Genomic DNA, 12,371 nt, shown 5'->3' with positions numbered 1-12,371 from the left:
TAAGATTCACTGACTTTCCTAATACATAGAATACTTTCAGCATAGAGGGTGACAAAGTCTTTCCCTCAAAAGCCAGAAGTTCAGAAACCTGTAGCCGAGTCATCCACTGGACCTTACCAGTAAGTGTGGACTGAAGAGACAGATATTGGTTTTAAGCTCAGATAAAAGCTTTTCCATTCTCACTGCCTTGTAGACTCTCATACTCAAAAGGGAAGGTGAGGCTAGGTCCTGTGACTCTTCATTCTTCCAGACTGTGGAAGTTTTTGATGCTGACTCAGAGATATGTTCTCTGTTTACTAAAATCTAATGTCTATTAACATTCTGCTGCAAAAGAGATAGGCCACGTCCTGTCACAGGCCTCTCACCCTGTGCCCATATGTTCCACTCCTCTGGCCCTTACTGAACCATGACGCCTGCCAGAATCACTCTGAAATTCTTCTGTGCCTCTGTCAGTCTTCTGGCCCAGTTCTCAGAACACAGGTCCCTGTCTATCCGCTTTCCAATGATCTGTCCTTGCCCTTCAAATTCACAACATAAGAAAAGTTGGTCATTAAAACATCCCAGAATGGGAAATAGGGGTTGCCTGTTTTGTCTGAGACCAGCAGTGCAGATGCAGGACTCTAAGGGAGGAGGAGAAAGCAAAAGTTGATGCCTTTGAAACTGCTCAGTCACACCCTTATGAATCTAAAAGGGTAAAAGGTATTCGGGGTTAACTAATGGCAACAGAAAGAGGACAGTCAAGTTCAGGCATATATGGAGAAGGAGAGTTTCTATCAGTGTCTGACACAAAGTAAAACTCTCTTTCTTTACCGGAATGCACTCATAAATGTGTCAGAAAAGTAAAGTTTGGTGAGGAAAAGCAAAGTTGTAGAGAACAAGGGATACTGATGAAGAAGACAAGAAGCAACATTTCCTGCACATGTCAAAATAATTCTTGAGTCCTTACATTTCCTGGAATTGGCATGAGGTTTCTACTGTGTATTTTCCACTGTGAAAAAGTCAGGCGAGAGTAATGTGGTAGCATGGTTAAGAGCGATGTCTTGAAGCTAAATTGCCTGGATTTGACTCCCAAACTCACTGCTCATAAGCCTCATTCCCAGAGCAAAGTGCCTTTCTCAAAGCCTTGTGTATGGGTGTGGGGTGTATGGGTATATTAGGCATATATTTATAAAATATAGTATTTGTACATACACAGTAATTGTATATACGCAGACACGGAGTGACCATACAAACTGTACAAGGACAGTGGCCATGGCTGGTAATTGATTTTTTTTCTCATCAATTTTATAACAAAATTACTTACAATGAAATGATGTTATTTGAGGGTTTGATGTATATGAATCTTTCTACAACTTGCCTTTTTATTATATAAATATGCTGTGGAGTACAGATGGATGTTTTCCTTCATCGTAAGCTTTCAGATTTTATTTCATAATTTTTTAGATTTATAAGAAGTTGGGAAGATGATAGAGACTTACATATTCCCATACCTGGTTAATTTTTACTCTAAAATAATCATCTTACATTTTCATTGTACATTTGTTAAATCTAGGAAATCAATATTGATACGTTACGACGAGCTGAACTCCAGACTTTATTCAGATTTCCCCCCAAGTTATTCGGTGGTACGTGCTTTTATTAGATTGAATATCCGGATTAGGATTAGATTGAACATTAATGATGAAAGAATTTGTGGGTGTTGACTGTTATTTAGCGCGTGGATCCAGGGAAAACATTACAACCTTGACAGAATAAAAGCCAGGCCTAAAAATTCCATTGTAAATAACGCCTTCCTGTGGTTTTCTCTGCCGCTTCTGCTTCATACCAAACACTCAATCATATTGTCTTGGTATCTGTAGTTTTTAAGTCTACTGATTGAGTTCTCTCTCTCTCTCCCTACTCCTGTCTCCCAGCCCCATCTTTCCCTTCCTCTCTTTCCCCTGCATTTCTTCCTAAATAACAGCAATGGTTTCTACCAAATTTTAGTATTCAGGTAGATCTTTGTAAAACAATTTTGTGTTCGTTTTATTTTTTTTTTTTTACCTGGGATATTATTCTTTGTCCTTTTCATGGGTTAATAGCTCACAGTACACTTCTTGAAAAAGCTTCTCTGTTTTCACAGCTAGTCTCATCACTGATTCTGTTACTCAAGTTTTTTTCTGCACCAAAATGGTAAAGTTCACAATTCTGAGAGCATTACATTTTCTTTCAAAATGAAAATGAAGGATGTACCTGTTGCTGGAATTTTTGGGGGAACTGCTTCTGGGATCTGGGAACCTCAAGTCTGAGGGACTGCAGATGTACACACATCACTTCCTGGGCACAGTACTCAAGAAGTAACATAAGGTCCATGTGAAAGCACCTTGTAAGTACGGTCATTACTCACTTAACCACGGGAATACATTCTGAGAAATGCGTCATAAGGCAATTTCATCACTGTGCTAAAGCAAGCCTAGACGGTATAGCGTACTACACACCTAGACCATATGGTGCAGCCTACTGCTCCTAGGCTATAGACCTATACAGCATGTCACTCTACTGAATACTGCAGGCAACTGTAGCACAATGGTATTTGTGTATCTTAACAGATCTAAACATAGAAAAGATACTGTAAAATATGGTATAAAAGATAAAAAGTGATACACCTGTATAGGGCACTCGCCATGCATAAAGCTTGAAGGACTGAAAGTTGCTCTGGGTTAGTGAGTGAGTGAGTGTGAATGCCTAGGACATTAGCTTATAAACATTGCTCTGTACTCTTAAGCTAGACTAAAATTTATTTTTTAAATGTTCCTTATTCAATATTAAATTAACCTTAGTTTACTGTAAATTATTACCTTTTAAACTTTTAATTTAACTTTTTTATTCTTTTGTAATATGCTTAGCTTAAAACACAAAGCACATTGTACAGATTTTTGCAAATATTTTCTTTATATTATGGTTGTATAAGCATTTTTTTTAAAGTATTTTGTTAAATGTTAGGACACAAGCACGCACATTAGCTAAGGCCTACACAGCGTCAGAGTCAGCACCTTCACTGTCTTCCACCTCCACATCTTGGCCCACTGGAAGGTTTTCAGAGGCAATAACATGTATGGAACTGTACCTCCCATGATAACAACGCCTTCTTTTGGAATATCTCCTGAAGAACTTGCCTGAGGTTCTTCTTGAGGAGAGATAATCCGTTTTAGAAACACGTGGTATATGTTTGGTTTGTTTCTTTTGTTCATCATACATTTCCATGAGTAATGCATTGTGTATGTTATGACAGCTGTAACATCGCTATCAGATGGGACTTATTCAGTTTCGTTATAACTTATGGAATTTCCATCTTGTATGCATTCTGCTATTGGTCAAAAAGTCATTATGCAGAGCCAGACTGTACTCACTTTCTTCCCTTGTGCTTTCTGAGTTCTGCCCTGAAGCTGTCATTTTGTGTGGCAGCAGTCTTTGCAGCCACAGCCAATGGTCCTTTTTCAGGCATACGGGGAAATTTATTGTGAAATTATTTTCAGGCAAAAAGTTTTGAAAGGCAGTTTTCACAATACTTTTAATACGGGCAAAATTTGTTGAAAGCATTGAGAAGTCTAACTGCAGATTCTTAATATCAAATTCCAGGACTATAGTGTATTCAAGCGAGGTGGTTTCACTTCAAAAAGTAAAGTATAAAGGTGGCAGTGATTCTTTAAAATATAACTTAAATCCAGGCATGGCTCCCAATTTGCTTAAGGAAACTGATTATTTTGTTTATGTCACACCTAACTCACAAGAACGTGATTCACACACACACACACACACACACACACACACACACACACACACATATAAAGAAACAGGAGAAACCATGATTTTGTTTCATAACCCAAATTTATTGACATTCTGACACAGTCCCTGACTATGTCAGGGACTATTTAAATTTTAAAATTTAAATTTAAAACTACACTATAAATGAACATAAAATAATTTTGATACATCAATTGTCTCAAACCTTAATATTGTGAGATTTTCTTGTAAGTCTATTTCTTTGGAGATTGGATGATGCCATCTCTGTGTCCCTTTAAGCACGTCTGTTATGAGCTTCCTTGGCTTCACACCTCTCAGATTTGACAAATATTTGGAGAAACAAAGCAAACTATTTTCTATGGACCAATTTGTCTCTCATTTGGGGTCCTTCGTATATCAGAGAGTGAATGATACTTTAGTGTCTTCATTTGTGCTTCAATTCATGGCTCTTTTGCAGGAGAAGCTCCTGAAGAAAATGCAGTCTTTATGGGAAAAAGCTTGTGAAAATCACAGAAACCTGAACATGGAAACCACCAGAACCAGATGCTGGAAGGTTAATACCATGTTACTCTACCTTCTTCAGTAACTTATGGTGAACAAATGGGTGACTCTTAAAATAGGAACTTGATCTCAATCCATAATATTTCTGGAATTCAATAAAAAAGGAAAAAATACTTGAGAAAAAAATACCCTAATTTTTTATATAAGATAGTGTGACACTTTGGTAGGATTTCTAACCAGACGACAGATGTTACCCAAGCATGCTCATCTGTCTCCATACAAACCTATAGCAATACACCAGCAAATACAAGAAACTGGGCCATTTCACAGCATTCTCAATGGGCTGCCTGGATAACTTCTGGGCACAAGCGCTATTTGGCCATCATGGAAATTTCAAGTGAACCTTCTAAGGCTGAGTCAGCATGAATTTGAATCCTGGTGGGCAAATATATTTGAAATGTGAGTTAAATATCAGGCAGAAGGAGCAAGAGTGCAAATTTAGAGGAAGCCTGAAATTAAGTATCAGAACTAATTAATATTGAATAAGTCATAACACGTAATGGAAAAAGGGGTGAGAAATGTACACTCATGTCTAGAAGACACAAATATGTGAGAAATATGGGAACTAGTGTTTAATATAAGGAGAACTTTAAGGACTTGAGAAGAATTCTAGAAATGATTTTGTCTTTGTGGACGTTTATCTTGAGGGTATGATATCTAATATTAATTCATTAATTCATTCTAATATAAATTCATTGAAAAATATTTTATGAATACCTAGTGTATGTCAAATATCAACTTAGAAAATTAAGTAGTAAAGAAGAAAGAAAACACAAAAATCTTGCAATTGAAATGAGAGAAGCAAATGGTCACCATGCAGATATGTGAAGTACATGATGTGTTAGAGGGTAGTAGTGTCTTTGGAGAATAATCAAGCAGGAAAGTAGAAAAGAAGCACAGAGGTTAGGGACTGGGGATGAGGGTTTGGGTTTTAATTAGTGTGGTCAGAAAAAAGGCTCATGGAAAAATTCACACTGAAACAAAATATCAATCAAGAGGAAATATAGATATCCTCCTGTTTGCCTTCCCCTTCCTCATAAATGTAGGAATATATATGATTACCTGGGTGTGGGTGTGTGTATATATATATGTGGATATATATGAGGAATATATATACACACAGAGATACACATATATATTCCTCATATATCCATATATAGCTATATATGAGAAATATATATATGAGTACATATATGAGAAATATGTATATATATGAAAATAATTCTAGATATAGGAAACAGCCTGTGCAGTAATATTTCATTTGCATTTATTTGGGGGGTTGAGGAACCACAAAGAAATCCATGTTGCAGATTAGGGTGAGTTTGGATGAGAATAAATGAAACCTAATTAGACTATGTGGTGCTGGGTGAAATGCATTGAGTTGACAATGCTAGTCTGTGGTCATTGCATAATTTCTCATATAATGGGTTTACATAAATTGTCCCAATTCTCCAAAATAGAAAGAATGGTTTCCTATCTAGCCAATATTGCTCGATAGTTTAATTCTTAAGCAAGAACTGTGTTTTCTTTCTATAAATGTGTGTTGGAAGAGAGAAATCCATTTTTATATAACTATCTTAGAAAACATTTTATCATTAATCAAGTAAACATAACTGGGCAGAAACACCTATGTTGATATTAATGCAGAAAAAAGGAGAGGAATAAAATGTTGTGGAATCTGAGAATTGACAAGACTGAGGGTTAAAATATTGGATGTTCAGAATGCTAAGAGGAATCAGTGAACTTCAAGAGAAGATGGATACAACATTTCTATTTTGACTCTTGTCATTGCAGGATTATGTGAGTTTAAGGATAGAAGCAATCAGAACTGAATATCAGAAGATGCCTGCATTTCTCCATGACGAAGAGCAACATCACTTGGAGAGGCTGCAAAAGGAGGGCGAGGACATTTTTCAGCAACTCAATGAAAGCAAAGCCAGAATGGAACATTCGAGGGAGCTTTTAAGAGGAATGTATGAGGATCTGAAGCAAATGTGCCATAAAGCAGATGTGGAGCTACTCCAGGTACGGGCTGACCATGGGGTATCAGGATGTAGAACTTTCACATACATGGGTGTTTTTCCTCTCTCCTGAAATCCAACCCCACTTTACTTCCATGATTTGTTTCTAAAAACACGTTTCTATAACTAATGCTACTCAGTTGGGAGGTTATAGCCTCTCCTATGGATTCTACCAACCGAAGGTCCCTCCTACTTTATCCACCAGCAACAAAACTTTGTGGAATGACCAAGGTAACAGCCCCAAGAAATATTTCCCATCAAAAGTCAATGATATATTTAGGATTTTTGAAAGTGGATAAAATGAGAAGTGATTCATTTGCACTTAGGTTAATTTGGAGACACGGCATGATGGAGAAGTTGGCGAATCTAGGATCACATTAATATTATTTTGAGATCCACTCATTTTGGTAACAGGGCTTAGGGAAGATGACTGAGTAGCTTCTTTATGGTTACAGCAGAGCACAGACTCTGTGGGCCTCCTCTTCCTTCACTTGGAAAGAGAATGTCTTCAAGACTGAGACTTTATCAGAACATTAATTCATGACATATGACAGACTGGGATTTTCATGAGAAAAGAAACAAAAAATGCTTTCCAGGAGGGAAAATTGTAGGAAAATAATATCTTCAGAAACTGCCTCCAAATCTCACAGTGAACTTAGTGGAAATTGCATCATGTAGAAAGCACTAAGCGTTTCTTTTTCTTTTTTTTCTTACAGGCTTTTGAAGATATATTACACAGGTGAGTGCATACCAAGATTTTAGGAGCTGCTCTATCAGTTTCCACAAATACCAAGCAGGAACTTTGACACTGAAGGCATAATTGATTCAGATATTGATGTTACCTTGTGCTGGTTGTACTTTCTCCATCCCCCACCCCATGTTGTCTTCTATTTTGTTGCTATACTCAGTGATTTTATTAGGCAGTTCAATGAAAGTCTTGCAAAACCAAAAAACAGACAAAATATAAAAATAAAAATAAAAAAGAAAGAAAACAAAAAATCGGTGAAAGAAGAGTAAGAATGTGAGCATCTCTATTCCTAATTTCCTTTTTATTGCTCAAAAACCTGCATATTTGAAAGAGAAAATGTTACATTTACTACATGGCTACGAAGTCAACCAGGGGAAGCCAGGGAGAAAAAGGGAAAGTATTTTAGCAGTGAAAAGTGTTGATGATTTCTAGTTTATATTTAAATATATAATTCTGTAAAACAGATGAGACGAACTATTTGGAATGTTTGAACTGTGTAGGCCTCCAGAGAACCTCAGATATAAAAGGCAGATCTCCCTGCCTGGAGCATATTTCAACACCCTGGCCTTGAGAAGGAAGCAACAGATGCAGCAGTCTTAAAAATAAACCCACCTTTCCAGATGGTGATATCAGGAAATTCTGGTGAAGTCTGGAACCCAGAATTTTATTTTTGAATATTCTCTTGGTCTTAGGATTAATGATCCTTACTAATTTGGAGCAATAAGAAGAAAGACCCAAATGAATTCTCACTCAGACAGATTTTTCTATCATGCTTGAAAATCAGGAACTGTGAATAAGAATGAATCTGAAACAGAAAATGATAATTTTGGAATTAGCAAATGTGTGGGTTAAAGGGAGTCTCATGAAATGTCTTTTAAAGAAAAGTAGTTGATTTTTATGTACCTTTTGGCTGTAGATGTGGTAACTGCATCTTTCTCCTTGCAGGTATGAGTCCCTGCTGCTGCAAGTGCCCGAGCCTGCGAATCCAGAGCTCAGTGCAGGGCCCATCACTGGACTGCTGGACAGGCTCAATGGATTCAGAGGTGAGTGTCAGCCCATTGGCAGAATTCCCACAGTGTATCACTTCTTGTTAGAATCATGGGGGTAATATTTTACCCTTCATCAAATCGTTATTTCATTTCAGAAGGAAGTGAGCGATATGACTATGCAACCCTATTTTATCTGTGTTTCTATTTATAGTCCAATTTATAACATGAAGAGTAAAACATAGTGAAAAACAAATATGTTCTGGGCTCACATGGATAGAGCTATATTTTGGGTAAATGGAATGACATAAGAAATAAAAAATTGAATAAATGGAACAATGCTCAGAAGGAAGCTTAATAATCCAAAGTAACATAAAAATTTTACATTTCTTTACTGTATTTCACTTGCATTGTTAAAAAACAGTTTTTTGGGGAATAGAGTTCACAGCAGTTTGTTGGAGTATTTGTATTTTCTTACAATAAATGTGTATTATTGATACAATGTAAAAATTTGACTTACTATGTAAAAAGAAAGAAGAAATTATTTTGTAAATAGAAAGTAAAAATAGAAATGATAATTTCAGTTCAGTTACAACATGAAGACCTACATGTAAAATCTAAAATTCAGTTTCAATCTAGAGCTAGCAGGGAAGTCCACAGAGTGACTGGTGAAATATTTTGCAAAAATCTGCCTTAAGTTACCACTTATAATGTGAACATATGGACTTTTATCCAGTTATCTAGAGCAGTGCTTGAATAAACTAAAATCTTCCCATTCTTGTCAAAAGTATATCACTAGTATTTAAGAACAAGAAATATTTTAATAATGACCTTGATAGCTGAAGGGCATTCGGGGCATATAACATTTCACTTTTACATTGGAAATTGGATTAAAACAGGCTGGTTTTATATTCAACTCTCAATTTTTGAGTTTTCAATACATTTTCAATGTCTGTTTTTAGGATGTTGTTTTTCCTATAGAGAATATTAATCATCCTTATACTTGATTAAATGTTGTAATCAAAATTCTCCTGTCCTTGTAACTTCAAATTTCTTGGTAGAACAAATTTTCCCTCAAGAAATCTAATTTCTATTATTTACATATATCTATATTTTTTTGTTATTTTTGCAGTTGATTTTACTCTGCAGCCTGAAAGAGCCAATAGTCATATCTTCCTGTATGGAGATTTGAGAAGCATGAATGTTGGATGTGACCCTCAGGATGATCCCCACATCACTGCAAAATCTGAATGTTTTCTTGTATGGGGTGCTCAGACTTTCACATCTGGCAAATATTATTGGGAGGTTCATGTGGGGGACTCTTGGAATTGGGCTTTTGGTGTCTGTAACAATTATTGGAAAGAGAAGAGACAGAATGATAAGATAGATGGAGAGGAGGGACTCTTTCTTCTTGGATGTGTTAAGGAGGACGCTCACAGCAGTCTCTTTACCACCTCCCCACTTGTGGTGCAATATGTTCCAAGACCTACCAGTCGGGTAGGATTATTCCTGGATTGTGAAGGTAGAACCATGACCTTTGTTGATGTTGATCAAAGTTCCCTGATATACACCATCCCTAATTGCTCCTTCTCACCTCCTCTCAGGCCTATCTTTTGCTGTAGTCACTTCTGATCAGAGACAAGTCAGAAGTGTGTCTATATGCTGTGGGAACCCATTTGTCACAGAAAGCCCTCTTTTCTGCACCTCATCAAACAGGACAAATAAGTTATATTCAATGTCTTTAGTTGCATTCTAATGTCATCAAACCTCATTTGTACTGTTTCTATTAAATATGGTGAAAACTTTAAAACCACGTGTATTGGTTCTTTGTTTAATCATTTTTGGAAAATCATTACCCATGATGTATGGAATAGAATATATTCTCTGGTTTTTCATTATTTCTGAATGTCACAAAGTGAAATAGTAGATGACAGAGTTGTCTAAACGAAGTTAAAATCAAAGGAACAAAGTAGGGATCTTGGGCTTTATGAAAAAACTTGGAGGCAAAAGACTGAATGGTAACCTGGCAATATTTTCTGTCTCTTCATCTAATATTTTCTGTCTCTTCATACTTATCCATGTGTTTTATTTATGAATCTATACTTTGAGGTCATCTTATTTGACCTCCTATGCTGTGCTGATCTTTCTAAATCTCATATACACAAATGCTCATACATTATTAGAGTGTTTTTCTACAGTGAAATTTACAAGGTGATCAGGACAATGCTGGATCAATTAAATATTCAAATGGACATAACTGAATATGGACCCCTACCTCAAACCATACACAGTTCATTTCCACATGGATTCACATTCTGAAGGTGAAGGGAACACAATAAAATATTCTCACAGAGAAAGATTTCCTAACCAAGACAAAAATGTAACAATTAAGAAGGAAAATTTAGTGAGTTTATATCAAAAATGATGACTTCTGCGTTTCAAAATATACCACCCAAGAATTAAAATGCAAAGGAAGAGTGGAGAAAAATATTTAACCCAACATATATGCAATAAAATACAATACATGTGATTAATGAATGTAATCAATAAAAGAAAATGAACCCAATATAAAATTGGGAAAATATTTGAACAGGCACTTCATAAAATTGGAGGCATAAATAACTGGACAAATATGTAAAAGGGATTACTTGTATTAGTTCTCAGAATAAAAATTAATCCATAAGTTGAACTACAGGCGTCCATAAAAATTAGCAAAATTTAAAGACAGATAATATTGTGTTGTTGTGAAAGACAAAGAATCAGTGAAAGTTATTCATGGCTGGAGGGATGTAAACTGAAATACGTTTTGGCAAACTGACTATGAGCATTCCCTATGGGCTAGATATTCTAACTCTAAAATAGATTCCACAGGTTGCCTATGTGTATTTCAAGATAAACACAGTGTTGATCATTGCATCAATTTTTATAGTAGCTCCAAATTGGAGACAAAATAAATACTAATCAACAGTAGAATTGCTAAATAAATTGTGATCTCTTCATAAAAAATAATTCTGTAAAACAAAGATAAGATGAAAATGCAATAAATTAATGAATCTCAATGAGAAGAAGAAGAATTGAAACACACAAATGTTATATTATAAATAAATATATTTAGATAAATTGTGAACTCCATTAATTGATACTAGAAGTTAGAATATTGAATAATATTTTGGGAGGTAATCGTTAGGAAACTTAAAAATTAACCAGGATGAGATACAGGAATCATTTCAATCAAAGAGAGAAACTAAGTATTTTTCAGGCAGAAGAAAATTATATACATATATAAAATATTTTAATGTATAAAATAAGAAGCTTGAAATAAATGAATTTGATGTTATGCCTAATTTTTCAAATGCATATATATGTATATATATATACACACACACATAATTTAATTTATGGTAAGTTAACATCAACATTAAGACATAAACTTTTTTTATTATTATACTTTAAGTTCTGGGGACATGTGCAGAACCTTCAGGTTTGTTACATAGGTATACCTGTGCCATGGTGGTTTGCTGCACCCATCAACCCATCATCTGCATTAGGTATTTATCCCAGTGATATCCCTGCCCTGCCCCCCACCCCCCAACAGGCCCTGGTGTGTGATGTTCCCCTCGCTGTGTACATGTGTTCTCAGTGTTCAACTCCCACTTATGAGTGAGAACATGCAGTGTTCACTTTTCTATTCTTGTGTTAGCTTCCTGAGAATAATGGTTTCCAGCTTCATCCATGTCCCTGCAAAGGACAAGAACTCATCCTTTTTTATGGCTGCATAGTTTTCCATGGTGTATATGTGCCACATACATTGGTTTTACAGTCTGTGAAGAGATTCACAGAATATCACATTTTAAGATCTGTATTTACCTCCCCATCTCTCCCGTGTGACACTGCCCAGAGCAGTGCCTTGAGAACTTTTGCAGCAGGGAAAGCGGCTTGGAGAAGCGTGCCTGGGAGACGATGTGGCACTGCCTAGCTGGGTCCTCGGCTGACAGAGGTGAGGGTAGGGCTCATGGGGACTTGGTAATGCTGTGAATTATGTATGTGTGGCAGGAAGGTGCCACAATGCCAAGGTCCCACGTCTTTGAAATTCCATGAGGTCCGCATGAAGTTGAAATAAACACCAAGGGCAGTCCTCAAGGGAAAAATAAAAGAAACACCCACATAATGGACTCTTTGGAACTGAGTCTGGAAGACAGGGGTGCCTGGTCCACTCCAGGAGAATTTGCCTAAAAGAAGTTTGCTTCCCATTGCATTCTCTTTGCTTGTTCT

The 12,371-nt window shown here is 36.2% G+C and overlaps 1 protein-coding gene across 1 annotated transcript; it reads left to right on the top strand.

Annotated features, from left to right (window-relative positions):
* The first annotated feature begins 4,141 nt into the window (after positions 1–4,141).
* LOC105468958 (tripartite motif-containing protein 51-like) lies at positions 4,142–9,938 on the top strand. Its single transcript, XM_071076089.1, has 5 exons — positions 4,142–4,336; positions 6,139–6,369; positions 7,082–7,104; positions 8,059–8,156; positions 9,232–9,938. Exons 1-5 carry the CDS (start codon positions 4,142–4,144, stop codon positions 9,729–9,731), a joined length of 1,047 nt encoding a protein of 348 aa, XP_070932190.1. The 3' UTR covers positions 9,732–9,938.
* The last annotated feature ends 2,433 nt before the right edge of the window (positions 9,939–12,371 follow it).

Source organism: Macaca nemestrina, chromosome 12 (genome assembly GCF_043159975.1).
Source record: "Macaca nemestrina isolate mMacNem1 chromosome 12, mMacNem.hap1, whole genome shotgun sequence".
NCBI classification, from domain to species: Eukaryota; Metazoa; Chordata; class Mammalia; order Primates; family Cercopithecidae; genus Macaca; species Macaca nemestrina.
The sequence above is the reverse complement of the archived record's forward strand: the minus strand, read 5'-3'. Positions and strand labels throughout refer to the sequence as shown.